General features: G+C 43.1%; 1 protein-coding gene across 2 annotated transcripts; it reads left to right on the top strand.

Annotated features, from left to right (window-relative positions):
* The first annotated feature begins 7,359 nt into the window (after window positions 1–7,359).
* LOC139299841 (hepatic leukemia factor-like) lies at window positions 7,360–20,134 on the top strand. Of its 2 annotated transcripts, XM_070922772.1 has the most exons (5): window positions 7,360–7,650; window positions 8,542–8,898; window positions 12,666–12,671; window positions 15,078–15,292; window positions 16,135–20,134. In XM_070922772.1, exons 1-5 carry the CDS (start codon window positions 7,536–7,538, stop codon window positions 16,348–16,350), a joined length of 909 nt encoding a protein of 302 aa, XP_070778873.1. In that variant the 5' UTR covers window positions 7,360–7,535; the 3' UTR covers window positions 16,351–20,134. The 2 variants fall into 2 exon arrangements, with proteins under 2 accessions (XP_070778873.1, XP_070778872.1); XM_070922771.1 differs by lacking the exon at window positions 12,666–12,671.
* The last annotated feature ends 97 nt before the right edge of the window (window positions 20,135–20,231 follow it).

The following is a 20,231-nucleotide window of genomic DNA, read 5'->3' on the forward strand; positions in this document are numbered from 1 at the left end:
AGTCCCAGGTCAACTCCTAAATCAAAATCAACAGGTCACAAGTCTAGTCCAAGTCCTAACATGTACATTTAGAGTCCTAAACAAGTTATTGTGCAGTCATTAATGCCATTTTATCTAGTTGGTAATGAGTACAATCAAAGAAGAGAGAGTCAAAGTCGAGCTGCAAGTCTCTTATATTTCGTTAAGTCTAAAGTCAGCAGGTTCGTGATAACTGCTGCTATCATCTGTGTACAGTAGCAGTACAGAGGAGAAGCCAATCAGCCTACTGAAGTTAATTGTGGTGGATAATCACTTATTCTGTGATTGCAGCAGTCAGCCTCTCACTGAGGGATGCCTTTGGCTCAACACCAATAACTTCAATCAACTGGACATTGGAATGGGAGCAGACAGCAGTCGTCTAATGAGGCGCTCTGCTGGGTCCAGATTGTTTACGCTCCGTGTCATGGAAAAATGAGAGGGCTAAATGAAAATGGCCTCCGGTGCCGTGTGGACGTCCACTACCTGTTTCGCTGTGCTCTCCTGCGGGAGGCATGAACATGGAGACACACTGTCACACAGGTTCATTTGTTTAGAGATGAAGAAACAGTGCAAGAAAAAGAGAGCGAGGAGACGACGACGATGACGACGAGGAGACAAACCGAGAGGAGCTGGAGAGAGACAGAGGGCATGTGCTTGGAAACGTGTTTGTCCATGCTGACAGCATGTGACTCCATACAAGTCTGTGAGCAGAGCGCAGTAGGGGAGTGTGTGTGTGTGTGTGTGTGTGTCACTCTTTCTCTCTGCATGTGTGAGCAGGTTTGCTTCGCCAGCTTGAATACTACCTTCGTTTTGCAGAATCACGCAGCAGCCTCGTATCGGTGGGGAGGATCAGCCCGGTCGCTCTGTTTAATCCTCGCAGGCACTGTTGTTTTGAAAGGTTGTCTCCTACAGGATTGGCTTCCCCGTCTGACGTCGCCTCTAAATAAGTTCCCTCCTCTCTTCCTCAGGTCTTATCCATGCTAGCGGCGTGGCTCTGGGGATGACAGTGTCGGACAGTCGGTCCACTGCTTTGGTCCAGATTGAAATAGATGGATAGATTCTTAGTCTTATTGATGGTGGTGGCACCAGAGGGAAAATGTCTGCACCAAATTTCAATGCAATCCACACAGTAGTTGATATTTCAGTCCGGATTCAGTTGGGTTGAGATAAAGTCCCTGTGAAGGTGAAAGCATATGGTTCACATCATTTTCATTAAACCATTCAGTGAGCCCTCAAACCCTGTATGGAAACATTTGAATTCATTACGTCTCGATGTCCACTTTTCTGGAGCTACAACTCACAAGATCTACTGTGAATCCTGCAAAGTGCAAAAGTGGAAATTAACATTTCACACTGGCCAGATCAGAGACAGTCATGTACATAATGGAAGCTGCAATCAAATACTTTAATCACTTTCATCGGAAACTTTTTCCACACACAAGTCCGTAATCAAACTCCAACATAACCAACATTTACTGTAAGATTAGCAGCCGCCACAGCTGCCATTTAAGTTGTTTTCCCTCTGCTCTCAGCATTAATTACCAAAAAGACAAAATTAGCCAAAGACCCATTTCCACAGTACTTTATGAAATTGAATTTCAAAAACATTGTGAGTGGCTTGCTCTCATCAGAGCTGCCAAATCATTCATTTTCATTCCCAAGTGTCACTCTGCTCTAACTAAAATTACAGCATTCTCGCAAAGAGAATAATCACTTTAATGGATGAAAATTCTGCTCACATCATTTTGTCCACTGCTGTGTTCAGACAATCTGAGCTTGTTGTTTTCAGCAGCAGTAAAAAAGGAACAGATTCTGAGAGAAATGCAGCGAAAACTAAATATTCCTTCAATAAACAGCATCCTTTATGTATTTCCTTATGCTGGGTCTACTTTTTTGACTAATTCATCCTTCTGCATGTTAAATAGTCAGGTCCTAACAATGTAGAATCCCTGCAGAGCATCTCTCCATGCATCACTTTTCCCTCCTACCTCTATAAATGGACTCACAGCACATTACAGGCTCCAAAAATATACAGTATCTGTCAGCCACTTGTTTCACCTGCAGCCCTCTCCATGTGTGTGGGCACCTGAGTGTATGGCGGCGAGCGGAGGGATGTGAGTGTTTAATGCAGCGTGTGGGACGTAGAGATGAACAACCCTACACCTCATCATCTCCTCACCTGCTGGCAAGAGGAGATGATGAGCAGGTAGGTGGAGAGTCAGCAGGAAATCCAGAGCCGTAACTGCTGGTTCTGTTTGAGCTGAAAGCCCGAAGCAGAGCTGCAAAACACAAGATTGTTTCCACTTCTCATTCAAAGACGGGAGAATGTGGTTTGATGTAATTATCCTGCCATACCATGAACATGTATTACTTTGTGGTTAGGTGGAAAAACAGGGAATCTGAGCCCCTAAACTAAGGAAAATTATGAGGGCAAAGTCTTAATTTAGAGCCCAGTGATTCATTAATTGAAACATCAAGCAGATCGTGTTTCTTTTCAAGGAATTTCTTCTCCGTTGCTGACGAAGTTACCAGGAAAAACACGAACCTGACACTTTGTCATGATTCACCCTTTTCCTAAATACAAGGTTTTGTTGAAGACTTGGAATTAGATCTCGTTAAAGTATTCCTCATGGACCAACAAAGCAAGAGTTTGATGCTCTGGGAAATGTTGTCTAACAAAGCGGCTGATTAATACTGACTGCAGAAGTATGTAAATTCAATCATTTTCTTGTGTCGAGGGTCATCAATATGGAGTTGATTTTGACAATAAAAGCCGGAGGGGATGGACGAAATAACACATGGCACGATAGAACAAGCCTGCAGTGAGTTTGGTGAACCTCAAAATGTTGTGTTTAAAATGAGAGTGTTGATTCGTGTCAGTGGGGCGTGGGACTCTAATGAGAGCAACGAGGCGTCTTTTTTAGCCTCTCCAAACCAGAAATGCAGAAAGTGTAAGGATCGAAGCAAACAATGTGTTTATCTGCTCTAACACAACATGTAAAAACAGTTCTGTTAAGGATAGCACAACCACCGTGTAATATTCTCCCCCCTGTGTGGAAGTCGGTCCTGGATCAGTCCTGGTCCTGGAGTTTATGCTAACGTTAGCACATTACAGCCCTTGTTCTAAAAGCTCTTGTAACATAAAAAGTGAAAAATATGGTTTGAAAATACAAACAATGAAGCATTAATCGAACATCTGTCACACTTTTATACTTGGACTAACTAGACTCTGCAAACAAAGCTGTATCTTTAGTGTCCATGTCTTCCTCATGGATCAGGGACCTGTTAGCTTTAGCCTCAGTCCGTTAGCACGATTTTGATGGTAAATCTGCTGCCGTTATCATTGTAAACTGAGTGTGTCGCGTGAGAACCGAAAGCTTGGTAGACGTAACGACAACAAAGTTTTAGTGAACTTTAGTCAATGTTGGTAAAAGCCGACTTGGGACCGCTGCTGCTCTTTGCTAAAGCTGTTCTGAAACTTCTCCTCCAGCCTAAGTGGATGCCCAGACTTTACACTCATATGTGATTATTGAACTTGTCATTTCAAAACCATGGGCATTAATCTGCTGCTATAACAGGATCTACTCTTCTGGTTTCAGGCTTTCCACCAGGTTTTGGAACCCGGCTTCAGGGATTTGCTCCCATTCAGCCACAAAGAGCATTAGTGAGGTCCAACACCGATGTTGGCCAATAAGGTCTGGCTCGCAGTCTGTCTACCGGTTCATCCCAAAGGTTCTTTATAGACCTCATTTAAGACGCATGAACATTCCCGTCATTCTGGGCCATTTTTAAACATTTCTCTTGGTATAAACGCCTCATTGTTGTTGTCATATGATCATTTTTTTTATGTCCCCTGTCGTTTCTAATCTCTTTAAAGGATGCACCGTTGTGAATGTGGTAAAAAAAAGGATGATAGTAGGCCTGAAACTAGCATGAAAGTGCAGCTCGTGCACAGTTTTGTTGGCATTCCAAACATATGAGGGGATTACATGGAATTCCTATAGTATTCTTTGAAGGGAGATATTCTGCAAACAACCTCTGATGGAAGCGTCAGAAGGTCTGAACAGTGGAGTTTCAGACTCAGGACGCTGCTGCTATGAGCGAGGGATAACAGCCTGAGTCCATGTAATTGCTTCGCTAAGTGTTACGTAACAGGAATAGTTTTGTTGCAGATTCAGGATCATTTCAGCTGCAGCAGCAGGCTTAAAGCCTCAGTGCTGCTGGATTATTCTGGTATATTTCATCAAGCTTATTTGTTTGTGTCCCCTCTTCCTCTTGTTATCCCGTTTCTCAAAAAGAGAAAACTTATTCATGGCGTCAGGTCAGTTGTTACTGTTTATCCAATTTTCTTGTCTGAATTTTAGATTATATTAGTTTAGATTATATTATTTTTAGAAGGAAACTCCTGCAAAACAAACAGTAAAAGTCAGATTTCAAAGCAACTTTGTCATAACCTTCCTTCCTCAGCCACTGAATGTAAACGTGGACATGAATAAATGACCAGAGCTGACATTTGTAATGCAGATAGGTCCTGTTTTATAACTGCTTCTTATGTCACTTTTCTTTATTTGTAAAGCAAACATCATAAATGAAACAAATATTTTATGGAAATCGTGTCTGGCCCTGACACTGAGGAGCAGCTAGCCTCTATTACACTGTATAATCCCCTCTGCTTCCACACACACGTCTTTGTAGTCCACTGTCACAGCCTGAAATCACATTTTCATAGGGCTGAAGCTCTTTTGAATTCGTCTTTTTATGTGTCCTTGACTAACTCCCGCAGTGAGTCGAGGGCATGCTGCTCTGTTCAGCTGACCGCTTTCATACAACACACGTTTTGTTCAGCTTATACGTCACAAATTTCCTTCTACAAAATTTTCTCACAGTTAAAATCGTTTATTATTCCTGCACCTACTGCATGAAACACCTAACTGCACAGAGGGAAGCTCTAAAATTCAACTACTTACATCAGCTGACTGGGCTCATGTGACCCATCGACCTTTAACCTCTGGCCTCAATGCAGCTCTCAATCACGGAATACGTGAATTGTGCTCAGAACTTATAGAAAAAGACACTCTTTATAACTGCAGAACCTGCCTGAGAATTATCACGTTTTTAAGTTTTCTTCAGTATCAAAGCTATCAAAGTGATATTTGTCTCACATCCATGGATACATTGCAAACAGTACTGGTGCCAGTAAACGAATATAAGCTAAATAAATGTTGATAAGGTTATAGCCCACAGCGTGACCCACATTATACTTCCTGGTTACATCCACCAAAGCATCATGGAAACTGTAGTTGTAAAACTTAGAGCATGATTATCCCACATAGATGTAAGACAGAGAATCATGTTGACGTGTGAATCATTCATCACAATCAAAGATGTTAATGTGCCCAGTTTAGATCAGGTACTTTTTTGCTCAACGGTGAAACTGGTTGATATATCAATCCGGAAGAAGAAAGCCGTCTTTGAAATTATATGGGAATTACTTTTCTATTTTCATTTAGTATGCCAAGTTATCTAAAATGTTGCATGTAAACATACCTGTATGTTTTGTTAAAGTATGCAGATGTCCTGTATATATGATTGATGTTTTTGTTTATGTGTTCATGATACAGCGATGTCTTGTTATATGCCATGTGGGATGGGCCAAAGTTTTAGCATGAAATCAAAACTAACTTCAGGGCGACAGAGTTGAGGTCATGACGGGGGGACATCCTCGCCCCATAAGACACCTTCTGAATGATCCAACAGTTGAGCACGTCCACATGGAGAAACACAATTTAAAAGGCAAATGCTGGTTGAATTTCAGGGGACAAGAGGACATTTTCATTCAGCTGTGCTTTGAACTTCTTATGATGCAAAAAGACTTTGTTTTGATGGCACAAAAAATAAGATCTTTCACAGGCTTCAGATAAAAGGATTTGTCCCTGTCTGGTCCTAATCCATGTCAGCTCAATCAGCTCCTTTCATAAGAATTAGTAAGTATAAGTCATATGTCTCTTTTCTTCAGCTTGTCGTTCTTGTTATCTCTGTTTTGTTTTATTTTCTTGTGGAAAACAAATAATGCTGATGATACACACAAACTAATCATTAAAAACAAACACACTGTCAGAGTGGGGGGATGGGGGGGGGGGGGTATTTTAAAACTATGACTCAGCCACTACTACATTAGCACAGACAGAACTGCAGTCTGACAACACCCATTGGCTGAAAGTAGGTCATGTTTAGATTCACGTCATTCCTCGCTGTAGCACTACACTGGATTGTGTCCTCATTTCACCGGTTTACAGTTGAATAGAGAAGCTTATTTATTTATTTTGTGATCGTAACAAAGACCTAAACACTGTGTAAAGTGCAAACCCACTCGCATTGCCATGTGTGATATCTCAGTAGTTTTGGAGAGTTTATGCTCATTCATGAACACATCTCGTCTGACAGAAGAAGCTGTGTCACTGTGTAACATTCTTTTCCACTGGTTTAATCGACTGATACTGGTGAATTAATAATGTCATGCAAATGCTATCCTGTGTGTGTGCTTCTTATAGTTAATTGTTTCATATTCTCACATTCTTTGTATTTTTGCAAATGTGGTATGATGAGGATATGTTAAGATAGAACTTTCTTTATCCCAAAGGATTTTTTGTGTGACAAAGCTGCTCTGTATATATGCATATCTATACTACCTATACTTACATGGTAAAATAGAATATACATACATACATAAAATTAAAAAAAACATGTACATGAGAGAGGTGGAAATGACAATGTGTTCTGGGAATTAAAGTGTAGGGTACAGTTTGCTATGTTATTAATTATAGGCAATGAAAACATCTGTACAAAAAGCTTCTTCAGTATTACTATGATACAAATGTGCAAGAGTAAAAGGTGCATCACACTGAAAGTAGAACACATGATAAAAACAGTAAAAAAAAATAATAATAAAGTTGAGAGCAGTGGATTGAGTTTGAGTTATATATAAATCCATGACAATAAAACTTTTTTAATGTTTTATTACAGAATAAATCCAAACCAAACGTGAAAAGGCATATATCTGTACTTAATTTGGTCACTTCAGACATTGAAGTGACACCCAAATGTCCGACCGTCTTTGAAGGCAACATTTTCCAAGCGGCCGCCCAGAGGTGTGACGGTGTTTTCTCCCACACGCTTTGAACGCGCCGCGAGAAGCTTTCCCCGCCCTCTCGCTGGTTTGACGTCACCGGCGTCCGTCTCCCCACATGAGTGGAGAAGTGTAGAGCCCCCCCCACCCCCCCGCCCTGCTCCTCCAGCTATTTGCCAGCCAGCCTCGGCGACAGACAGCCAGCTAGCCGCTCACCGTCCTGCTGCTGCGCGGAGTCCCGTCTTCTCCCTCCGAGACCCGGCGTCGTTTTTTTTTTCCCCCGTCTGCGAGGATCTTCACGGGCCGGCGAGCGAGTTCGGTCGCCTCTCGTTAGGGGGGGAATCCTGTCGTGTCTTTGCGAGCTTTATTCTCAAATTGCCCTTCAAGACATATGGAGAAAATGGCCAGACCTCTTCCTATAAACCCAACTTTCCTGCCGCCGACTCACGGCGTACTGAAATCCCTGCTGGAAAACCCGCTGAAGCTGCCTTTCCATCACGATGAAGGTACGTTATTAAGCGGCTAAAACTTGACTTGCACTCGGCTTTCGCCCCCCCCTCTGTGGCGCTCTCTCTGCATCCACGATTTTGACAGATGAAACGCTGTGAAGGACACAGGCTAACTAAATCCATTGAGAGTGACGCCTCTGGTTATTGTACGATCTTTGTCGAAAAAGAAACAATATAACCGTATGAGTTGAGGCGCTGCAGAGATAGGTAAAACACAGTGTTGACCGTCTCGGCTGAATATTAATTGACTGACAGTTTGAAGTGGACTTAAGCCCAAGCTAACAAGCTATTTTAGCTCATACTCATTATCTAAAGTAGCATAATACAGAACGGTTTGCATGTGTTGTTATTGTGACTGCGCTGTTTTTAGCTCGGAGGTACGTTTATAACCTTTAAACCCTCTTGTCTTCAGTGGGATTTATATTAGTGATACCACAAACTGTCTCCAGAGGGCGTCTCTTCTGTTCTGAAGCTGTTGTGCAGCAACACAAACAGAGTGCTCCCTCTGTTTGTGTTGCTGCATGCATTGAGTGACATCACATTATCAGAACATGAATGGATGCCTAGTTTTAACTCTTAAAGGCTCAGTTCACACAAACAGTTCATTTCATGCAGATAGTTTTTGGTTTTGTTTGTTTTGTGACCTCCACAATACGATGGAGAATTGAATTTAGTTGCTAGAGCTCACACTGAAAAATGGCACCGCTACATGCCTTGACAATGAACCTCAAGAGAAAATGAAAAAGTTCCTAATTTAATATTTTTTCCTTTGTAAATTGGTTGAAGTGATCTTTTAAGATGAAGCCAGAGGCATACTTCCTATTTATACCCATGCAATGACCCGTGATCCTGAAAGACAATGAAATGACTGTGTGCAAACATTTGCAGGATTTGGGAAAGACAAGGAGAAAGAGAAGAAGCTGGACGATGAGAGCAGCGCAGCCAACCACCCACAGTCGGCCTTCCTTGGCCCGACCCTCTGGGACAAGACCCTGCCCTACGATGGGGACAACTTTCAGCTGGAGTACATGGACCTGGAGGAGTTCCTGTCAGAGAACGGCATCCCCGCCAACACAGCCCAGAGCAACCAGGCCCCGCAGGCAGCGCAGCCGCCACAGCAGTCCCCACCGCCTGCTCCGCCCGCCCCACCCACACCCTCTGTGGTGGACCTCAGCAGCCGCGCCACCACCTCGGTTCACACAGGCATGGCGCCTCAGACCTGCCTCCGCAGCCCCAGCACAGCAGGTAGGAATCACACCTGCATGCAGCGACACATGTGGTCACACACTTACTCACACCTCCTCTATGTCAGGGGAGGCTCTGGAAGGTGGTGCTGTTTGCTCACCTGCTACACACACACACACAAACACACACACCTATTAAATTAAATGTCAGCCCACAGATGCTAAGCGAGAACAGGTTGTTGTGGTTTACGTCCTGGGTCTCTGAATGCGTCGCCTTAGAGTGCTGATTTAGATCCGTTTCTCACGTAACTCCTGCTGTTTTAGCTTCTCTTAGTTAGACCTTTTGACCACAGGTTAGATACACGCTGACAAACTTGAGCTGGACTTTGGAGTCCCAGAGTTCGAGGATGCAGCACGGTCTAATTCATGATTGGCAGAAAAGGCTGACTGTCATGAGTCGTATTCACTTTTAGGTTTTTTGTGCTGTGGTTGGAAAGGTGCATTTTTCCTCTGTAAGAGTTGGCTTTGGTTTCATTTTCATTCTCAGGAATTGCTGGCAGAGTTTGGTAATTACTGATTTAGAGCTGCTTGCGTGTGATTCATAAATTACTACATTTAGCTTTTGTCCTGCAGACAAACTCAATGAGATACATTTTTTGATGAATTTTAAGGCCTTTTAATACATGTTGTTTTCACGTGGCTCTTGGGATGTACAATAGGATGTCCACAAAGGCAGTGTTAAGAACCTAAAAGCTTACACAGACCCATTGATTTCATTATGTATTAAGTTCCAGTGTTTCAGTGTTGTGGTGATCAAAGGGGGCTTCTCGTAATGCGAAATCTTATTATTGTAATGAGCTGACACAAGTAGGCAGTTTGTATTTAGACTGAAGAAGTGTTAAACTGTGTAACTTAGTTTGTTAAGCTGCTGCCAGACACTATTTGGGTTTTCAATACACCAGACACCAGAACGATTTGAATCATTTAAAGGGCCGACCCTCACTGTAAACACAAGCAGAGCAAATTCTCAACGGCAAAGCCCGGCCACACCGCCGGAGACGGTGAGTGTTTCAACTCCAAACTTAACACGAAAAGTCTCCCGGGGGATGATCTGAGGATCTGTGACAGATAAACAGACACAGTGTTTAGGGTGGGGGTGGGGGTGATGCCTGTTTTACCTGTAAACGTTGAAGAGGTGGAGTCCAGATGAAAAGCAGCACATATTGTTCCACTGAAGAGTGAATGCGTCACTCGGGTGTGTTAATGGACCAATGAGGCAAATATGTAAATGACACGAGCTACAATCAGTTAAATGCATATGAACCTGCTGTGCAGTCGCGTGGAGACTCAACAGTTTGGATGATAATGGAGGATGAACGGTGTTTGCTGACCATCCTGTCAACTTTTTAAGGGCTGATGTCGGTGATTTATCGGCTTGAATACATGAAATGTGTCCGGTCCTGTTTGCTTGATTTTGGGTGGTGATGTTTGTAGATCTCCACAGCTGGTGATCCGCCACCACACAGACACTTCTCAGTGTGGTGCGTCTTAGTTTGAAGATAGGGAAGGAAGAAACCTTGAGGACGTATTGTAAACACGTGGTTAATACATCATTCCTTACTGAACTGAGTAAACTTATATCAAAGTTTTCATCACATTCAATTAAACTGAGAAAAGCTACAACAACCAATGGCATCTGACTAGAAGTTCAAACAGAAACCTACAACTTAAATCAGGTGTATTTTCTGAAAATAATAATAATAATGATAATAATAATAATTATAATTTCTGTGCTCCATTCAAAAATCCCAGGTTATTTGATGTTTACCTCAAACCAGTCTGATAATGACTCTGAGTGGACGCTGTCCTTTTAGCCTCCTTTCCTTTTTCCATCCTGCAATAAGAAACTGTGTAACCTCGAGCTGCAATGTCTACTGTTATTTTTGATGAAATGATTCATTGTTTAGTCTATAAAATGTTGAAAAAATTGTGAAAAATGCCGAAAACAACTTCCCAGAGCCCGAGGTCATGTCTTAAAATAGCTCGTAACAGCCCGAAACCCACAGACAAGAAGTTTGACAATAATATAAAACAGAGGAAAACTGAGGATGTTTGATATATTAATTTAATTTAATTACTTAAATAGAATATTTAACAGATAATTGTTATATTGATTAATAGACTCAATGTTTGAGCAGCTCATCAGGATATAGATTTTCATGTCATTTAGCCCCAGTTTGTAAGAAGGAAAAGAAACCAGAAGCAGCTGAAAAATGAAGAATCAATATTTAATGTCTTTAATCCCTCATGAAGCTGCATGTAACATGATATTTTCACAAATGTCTCTTATGTCGGTTTAATAACTCTATTCCCGCATCTAGAAAGGTGAGCAGGCTGAGGTTAGATCTGAGAACAGTGCAGCTGAAGATAAACCAGATGAACAGATGCTCCAGAGGAGGTGCATCTGTATAGTACACTTTCTTCTAGCCTCAGTGCACGTGTGTGTGTGTGTGTGTGTGTGTGTGTGTGTGTTCTGTTTGGGTCTCTCTCTGTCTGCGTCTTCACATTTACCTCTCACGTGAAAGCGGCTGGGGTTTCCTGCAGCGTGCCGGGCCATGTGACGGACACATGCAGGCGCCGTGTGCAGCGCTGAGCTGCAAACAGGAGCTTGTCACGGCATGAACCTACCAGCCTCTCATCCCTCCTCCCCTCCCCTCCCCCCCCCCACCCTCACTCTCACTCTCACTTTCACCCTCCCCTCTCCTCTCTCCCTTTAACGCCCCCACTTCCCGTCCAGTCTTCCTCTCCCTCCCCGGCCGGGCTTGGCTCCGACACAGCCTGGACTCGGAGCCAAGGCACAGGCTGTACCCTGCAGAGATCACATGGACTCTGGTGTGCTTTTGTCACGTGCACGCAATATTGTTCCAGCTCGCAGAGTCTCGTTTAACCAGCCACTCCACCACAGCCCCCACATTACCTCTGTGCTTGCGCTCTGCTTGCAATCAATACAGCATGCGGCTGATAACATTGTTATCACAACCAACCAACAAACATGGCGCTTCAGGGTTTTCTCAGTCTGAGCGGCCTGCAGACGATGAGGGTCTGTGTCAGGGTTGCTTCAGGAGCTGGACCCCTGTGTGCTGTTGGCAGGGTCCAAAGGGGAAGTCAGACGTAGGAGGGGTCAAAGGGTGTGTTGTGGTGCATTCTAGTGTGGTATTCAAGTAAAGAAGGTGCAGCGAGAAACATAAATCAAGACATCCAAGGAGCTAAATGTGGAGTTCATATGTTTATTTGAGTGTCGGAGAAGGCTGTCGAGCCGATGCTTATCAGACCTGCACTGCATATCCTTTGAGTTTTATCTTTCCCATTGTTGTCGTGGCCAGTTTCCTCTGGACGGGGCTTCTTAAAACCCAGAGAAGCTTTCGTCTCAAATGTCTTGTCATGTGTCCTGTGGACCAGCATGTCCTGCACGAATGACCCGGAGGAATGAAGTCCTCCTGACTTGTGTGTCATATGTCAACAAAAATCAATTCTGTGGGTTCTGGTTGATGAATCAGTTGGAGGACAGGTGTGACTTTTATTTTTCTTATTGTCTAAAAATCTCATTAAAGGACGCCCACTGTAGTTTTTAGTAAACAGCACAGGGGAAGAAGACATGTCAGATATCATATTGGTAGTAAGGGATCAATTCATTGTTGACAATAACACAAATATAGAAAATGACTTCATGTGAACCAGTTGCAGTAAAGCAAATTAGAAGAACATCTTGTTGCCCTTTAGCCCCCCAGTCTTTGAGAGGAAGAGCTGGCTGTTCAGCGTTACACCCAGGTCAGAGTTCAGATACGACCAACAGCTCAGCGTATCACGAGCTGTAGCATTATCACCCACACGGCCACATGATAGCAGTCGCGGTAACTCAGATATGATCATGTAGCGTCGCACCAACCTCTAAATAGATAAACACTCTCACGTCAAATGAAGCTCTGCAGGTATTTAATCGAGCGTTTAGTCCAGCGTTCACACAGCTCTTTGTAGGTCAGCTCTGGACTACCTCTCCTGGCTTGTTAATTTTAGATTTCCTGTTCAGGAGGGTGGAGGAGGAGGAGGAGAGGGGGCCCCTGGACTGTGTCGTACATTAGTTGAGGACATTACAGGTCAACGAGCGGGCTGGTACGTCTACTTTTAGCCCATGACCATGCCGCCGTGTTTTAGCTCCGCTGATTAGAATCCAAACGGCCCGTACAGGTGATTAGCTTCTCAGATTGTCTCAGACAGCATCTAGTTTTAGTGAGTAAGTAGCTTTCTTCTCTGGCGGTGCTCAGTTTAAGAAAGGTGGGAGGTGAAGTTGAGCAACATGTCACCTCAACAGTGAAAATGTGAGTGGTCATGTGATTCAGCCAAAGGTCAGAAATTCTAGGAGCTGATGGCGGAAAAGTCTTTGTTTTCTAAGATTAGCAACAGTTTTGAGAACCGATTAGTTCGTAATGTTTCATATCATTTTAAGTTAAACATGTTTGTGTTTCTGACCGTCACCTGCGGAACATTTTATAAACCGAACAATTAAGTGATAAATCTAGAAAAGAAAATTAATGAATGGATAAAAAAACAAAAAAGACTGTTTTGCTCAGAGTATCAAATCGTTCGTAGGCTTGTTTACTGCACTGCTTAAACAATAAATCAGTTCGTTGATTGAAAAACACTTTTTGGTGTAAATGATGTCACTTATACAGCGCTTTACAGTCTCATTCACACGCCGATGGCGACCGAGCTGCCACGCAGGGTGCTGGCACCTTCGGGTCACCACTGTGCCACCATGCCGCCCACGTCTTTGGGTACAATACGTTTGATTTATTGTTTACTTATTATTTGATCAGATAGTCCAATTTTCCTAGTTTTAGACTGCCAGTTGTTGTGTGGCACTACTTTTTTGCGAAGGAGAACATGTAGATGCAACCTTACCCAGCCCTTCTTCTTGTGTGTCGTGAGTTGCAACGTCAACATCTGTTGAAGGCATATATGCGAAACATGTGTCTGAGAGGGTTGTTGTCGTTCTGTTTCCACCGGGACATTTTTCCACATTTCTGCTCAGTTTTACGAGGTGATAATTAGTTGGGTTTTTTTCCTTGTTGTGAACAGAGAAATCTGAGTCAGCCTGGCACTCAGTGGAGGTTTTCACGTCTCTGTGATGAAGAAGTCCATCACTTCTTCTGGGTGTCTCCTGATGGACAGACAGCACAGACTGAGCACAGTTTGTACGCAGGGATCTGATGGCTCCTTCTCAAATCTCCACCAGCAGCCAAAAGCAGAAAGCAGCTTGACTGTGTCGACTGACTGAAGGTCAGCGGCGTTGACTGGCTGTCACGGCAGACTCACCGTGCAAAAATGTAGGTCATGATGTACAAGCTGCCAGAACATCAGCAGCTAATGAAAAGAGCCTGCTGCACTTTGCTGCTTCCAGTCTACGAGCGACACAAGGGGGAGGGGGGGCGGTGCAGGTGTGGTTTGAATGACTAAACAAATTAGTGCTAGTGTAATGAACCACAGACAAATTGTTCCATTTAGGCCGGGTAACGAACCGGATCAAGCCTCCACCGGTCGGCCCGCTGAGGAGCAGATCACGTCCACAGTTTAAAGACAAAATCTGCTGGTTTGAGATCAGCTGACAAACTCTGCAGCTCCTAAGATAAAACAGTTAGTGAAATGATCTCTCAGCGTGTCTACCTGGTTTTAAAGCTTGTGTGAGAGCACCACCTGCTGGTCGGATGAGGCAAATGCTTCTACATTATTTTTTTTCTAGGAAGGTAGTCGCCTGTTCTTCTACCGTTAAGTCTGACATTTCTTAATGGATCAGCCCTTAAACACACAAACATGTGAACTCGGAGGGAAGAAAGGCAGCATTCAGCCCCCCCCCCCAGAGGCCTCCTGCTCAGTACAAGAGGCTCCTCCTGTGTCCTCTGTCCAGCTGCAAGAGCTTCACAGAAAAGATCTGCCGATGAGGACTCACTCATGATGTTACATAACCAATTACCCCAAATGGAAGTGTCACCTTGAACTTTAATGAAGCCATTTCTTCCATCAGAGTCACATTCAGAGCTTCTTAGAGTTTCCGTCCCGCTGACTTCACTTCTGTCTGCCAGAGAATTACAGGCTTTCAACACTCTTTACAGCAGCTTTTCAAGAAAATAGGATGATTCTGTGTATTTGCTAATGTGTGTTGTTTTTTTTGTTGTCCTCCTGCAGCACTGCCCTCAGCCCGGGACACCCCCAGCCCCATCGACCCAGAGTCTATCCAGGTGCCCCTGAGCTACGAGCCCGACCCGGCAGACCTGGCTCTGTCCAGCGTGCCCGGCCAGGAAATGTTCGACCCCAGGAAACGCAAGTTCTCCGCCGAGGAGCTGAAGCCGCAACCCATGATCAAGAAAGCCCGCAAGGTCTTCATCCCCGAAGACCTGAAGGTGAGCTGCTGTGAGATTAGATTGTTTTGGCCTAGATCAGGGGCCTTCAACAAAAATTCAAAGAGGTCCAGTTAGAGAAGATTTCCTCAAGCAAAGGTCCGGAGCATCATAGTGTCTGACTTGCGTTGTGATTGAGTGTGATATATATTAAAGTAGCCTAGCAGTTGTGCTATGTAAGCAGGTGAGGGTCTCCGGCAAGTGATACCCTGAGGGGAGGAAGACCATGGGCTGAAAGCCAAACAAGCTGCATTCTCAAACATGAGGATACTGAAGTGGCAGTCTACAAGAAACAGTGACTCTTTAATTTTAATAAACATTTAGAGCTTCTATTTACATGTCTTAATACCAATAGTGGCGATACGATACCTGAGTTTTGTTATTAAAACAAAAATAATCATTTTTTTAAATGTAACATAAAAACACAAGCTTTTCTTCATGTAACAAAATGAGTCATCAAATGTTTTCAAAATAAAAGCAGCTGTACAAAAGCTTTTGATTTAAATCAAGAAGTATCTGATCGTTTGATGCCAGCTTTTGTTACTCGACAGTTTTCAGCACATTTTGAGGTTTGATACCCACCCCTGTCAAACTCTTGATGGGTCGCAGGCGTCCTGTAAACTCGTTTGAAAGAAATAAAATGACAGAAGAGGAGAGCAACGGAATAAACAGACCAGAAACATCAGGCACATTTCAAAAACCACTTCACTTTTTGTTAAAATGCCGACTGTTTCTGCTGTAGTCATATCAGTGGTGATTTTGTTTTGGTGTGTTAGACTGCGTTAGTATCTTTTGATGGACACTGTTCTGGTGTTCGGTGCTGACCCGTGCGCTCTGCTCCTCAGGACGACAGGTACTGGGCCCGGCGCAGGAAGAACAACGTGGCAGCCAAGAGGTCACGGGACGCCCGGCGGCTGAAGGAGAACCAGATCGCCATCCGGGCCAGCTTTCTGGAGAAGGAGAACGCCGCTCTCCGCATGGAGGTAGCGGACATGAGGAAGGAGCTGGGCCGCTGCAAGAACATTGTGGCTAAATACGAGGCCCGACACGGGCCCCTGTGAGCCCCCCCCAAAAACCCCAACCACCAACCCACACCCACTTCACTACCCCGGCCCACCTTCCCTCCAGTTTGAAGGACAATGTGTCTCTTTTGGTGGCACTGCCCCGTCCTCCACCGCCCCCTCCTCTTCGTCCTCCTCCCCCAAACCTCCTGTCTCCCCCCACCCCCCACCCCACCCAAACCAACACACACCTGTATGATTCAGGTATTATAACTGTCATTTTTACATCTATCATAAGCTTCGATTTGTCCGTTCCTTCTCTTATTTTCTGTACACATCGTTCAACTAAATATATATACATAGATAAATATATGTATTTACACATGCATACTTCCCACTTTAATGTACTGTGAGGAGTTATGAGCCAACCCACCAACTGAGTCCACCGCTACCTTCCACTTTTGAGAAATGATGCCATGCTGTTTGTTGTTCACTTTCATACCGATTTTATACGTGAGATCAGGACTGAAAACTGTTGTTTCCTGTTTCCCTTCTTCTTCTTCTTCTTCTTCTTCTTCTTCTGTGTTATAACCATGTGACGTGTCCGAGAGCCTGCTTACAACCCCAAATCTTCTGTTTTTCTCCCGTCATGTTCACGTTGTGTTTCGGTTGTCTCACCCTCGCAGCTCCCCTCTAACAGCACTCTCAGTATTTGAACTGCGGACGGCGCAATCGTGTCGTAGATTTGCCGTTTTTTAAAAAAGATTGCATTTTTCGTTTTTCTTCGTCAACCGGACACTGAGCAATAATTCCTCTCCAGAACTAAACTAACATGACTACCTACAGATCCCTCCCCCCTCCCTGCTCCCAGACCCCCCCCCCCTCACCTCTGTTAACTAAGATGACCTTAGTTAACATCTGCACTAATGCGTGTCTCACAATCGGATCCGGTTCAATGTTTCCACTCGCTCAAAATTTCCTCCGCCTCATATTTATCAACCTTTTATTTCTCAGATGGAAGATTGTTGTTGTTTTTTTTTTTTATATATATATGTATTCTGTTGATATAATTGTTAGTATTAATACTACTCTTGACATTGTTGTCGTTTAGCCTCCTCCTTGTTTTCAGATTTTAAGCATGATTTTCTTTCACAGAACGAAAAGCAGTTTGCAAATCTTTTTTTTGTTTTTTTTTTGTTTTTTTTTTTGCAAAGTTGTTGATAATTCTTTTTGCTTCTAACTTAGCATGATTAATATGAGTGCTTTTATTTTAGAAATCAATACAGGTGTCTGTAGTCTCTCATTGTAGCTCTACGTTTGCCCTCTTTTTAAAGATGGCTGTATGAATGTAAAAGATGTTGACAAAAAACAAAAGTTGGATGGTGTTGTCCAATACTGTGGTTAACCCAATCAATTTGTTTACTGCAGACCAAACAATTCACAACAGAGATGATATATTGGTTACAAGAGATATGTTTATATAAACCTATTCTATAAGTTGTTCTTTTTGTACAGTATTTTTCCTATACATTACTGAACTATGTATTTTAAAGGCACAACAGATCCAGAATATTATTAAAGAATACAAGTATATAACTCAAAGACAAATGCATATAGTGGTATTTTGATATTCTATATTAGCTAGGATGTGGTAGTTTTACAGAGATTTGTGGATATTCAGCAGCACCCAAACCTCCTGGGCATTATCATGATGAATATTATTATTATTATTATGACACTCCTGCTTATGTTGGCGCCACCTTTAGGCTCCCATGTCATGTAAATCCCATTTAACTCTAAAATGCAGTCCTGAAGAGAGAATGTACAGCTGTGCCCTTTTCAAAATCCGACAAGAGAACACACTTTGTTCATCATGTTTCGTGTTGAAACCATCATCCAGGGTCATCCAGGCTTTTCTTTATTTCAGTGCCGATTGTTCGGACCTTTTCGAGGCTTTTTGTAACCGCGCAGCTTGTTAGTCTTGTTTCTTTCTGACCTGATTTGATGGGATGAAGTTACTATGAAGGAAGGGAAATCTATAGCTGGGTTTCTATTGCTGCTCTGAGTGTGTTTGGTTCCTTCAGCCAGTGCAGTAGTAGCGTGTCCCTGAGCCTGAGTGATGGACACTGGGAAGCTTTATTTCTTGCAGTGAAGTCCCCCCCCCCCCCCAAATGTTAGTTGTGTTGTAGTGTAGAGCTGCATGCTGTAAATCAGTCCGAGACGAGGATGCGACCGCTTCATGTTTTTGAGGGCTGATGTTGACGTTTCTGATCATTTGTACGGAAGTCCAGAGCTGTCGATATTTAAATGAAATCATCCAAAGGAATAGTTCGACATTTTTGGGGATATTATTCCCTTTCTTGCTGACAGATGAGAAGATTAGTACCACTTTGATGTCTGTGCATTAAATATGAAGTTACAGTTAGCAACAGCTTAGCATAGCATAGCACAAAGGCTTTACATGGTGGGAGACAGCTAGCCCGGCTCTGTCCAAAGGAAACAAAACCTAAACTCTGTACACAAACACAAAGTGTGATAGCAACAGTTTGGTTTTATGTATGCATATTTCCTGCATGGTTGCTGTGACTTCCTGGAGTCTGGTTGCTTGGTAACCTAATGGTGACAACACGACTTTGGTCTCATAATGTTTTTACACTTTTGTGGGGTTTTTTTGTACAGAATAAAGAGATGTAACATGATAAGTAGTGAGCTTTAGAGGAGCTGGTCAGTTGGGACAGAGCGAGGCTAGCTGTTTCCCCCGTTTCCAGTCTTTGTGCCTAGCTAAGCTAACCAACTGCTAGCTGCAGCTTAGCGGACAGACATGAGAAAAGTAGTGATTTTCTCATCGAACTTGGCAAAAAAAAAATGTAATACTACCCCTTTTAATTCAGTAGAATACATCATGCTCACCCAAATTCAAATTTGAGTAAATCATTTCATATAAAGAGTGGCAGCCCTGGACTTCCATATTTTTGTGCCGACGTCTTCAAATTTTGAGGCATCAGTGTTTGTTGTTTTCAGGGTGGAAAAGACAGAAAACAGCTGTAAACGAAACAATCAGAAAAGACAACATCGGCCCAACAAAACAGATACGGATATGTAGGTCAAAACCCAGTCCAGGCTCGGTTGGACGTTACTGATCCGATCCAAAGGTGTGTGCGACGTAAAATGATTATTTTCTTACCACAAACTATCGTCTTAGTGTTTTGTTTTTTCCGCTTTAGAGGGTGTTTCCCTTCTGCGTCTTATCTGCACAGACGTGCTCGAGTGTGAACAGGGTTTGTAGAGAAGAGTGAAGACGATGCCTCCTGAATCTGTGGAGCATCTTTTTATGAAATATATATATATATACATATATATATATATATATATATATATAGGAAAAAGCCAATAATTAATCCATGTGTATCCCAAAATTACCTCACTGTCGAGTGATTTCACTACCTCACCCGGAAACGTTAACCATAATTCTGAGTCTATTCCAGTGCCTTGAATACACTGACTGTTCCCCAGTCTCTCAGCAATGTAAAGTTCTCATCACTGCACCAATCGGATAGGTTCAGATCTGCACTGAAGGGCTTCTTAGTGCATCAAAACATCTATATAATATATACACTGACAACTCTTCATGTCTTATTTTGGACATTGCAACAGACTTGTAACCATTGTATTCATGGCAACACCAACAGACTGTTTCAGAGTGTATAAAAATACAACAGAAAGGTGTATTCGGTCTCGTTTGTCATGGAATGGATGCATAACATTTATTTGTGCTGTTCAGCCCTCGGCCTCTCCGTCTCTCTGTAATTTGTAGTGTCTAATAAAAATCCCAGTTCTTTTCTGACGTGTCTCGCTTCTGTGCTCATCCATGCAGAGTGCTTTTTTGAATTACTAATGTTTTCTTCAAATCATGACGGAAAGCTTAAAATGTATCCGTAGCA

This window comes from Enoplosus armatus, chromosome 17 (genome assembly GCF_043641665.1).
Source record: "Enoplosus armatus isolate fEnoArm2 chromosome 17, fEnoArm2.hap1, whole genome shotgun sequence".
NCBI classification, from domain to species: domain Eukaryota; kingdom Metazoa; phylum Chordata; class Actinopteri; order Centrarchiformes; family Enoplosidae; genus Enoplosus; species Enoplosus armatus.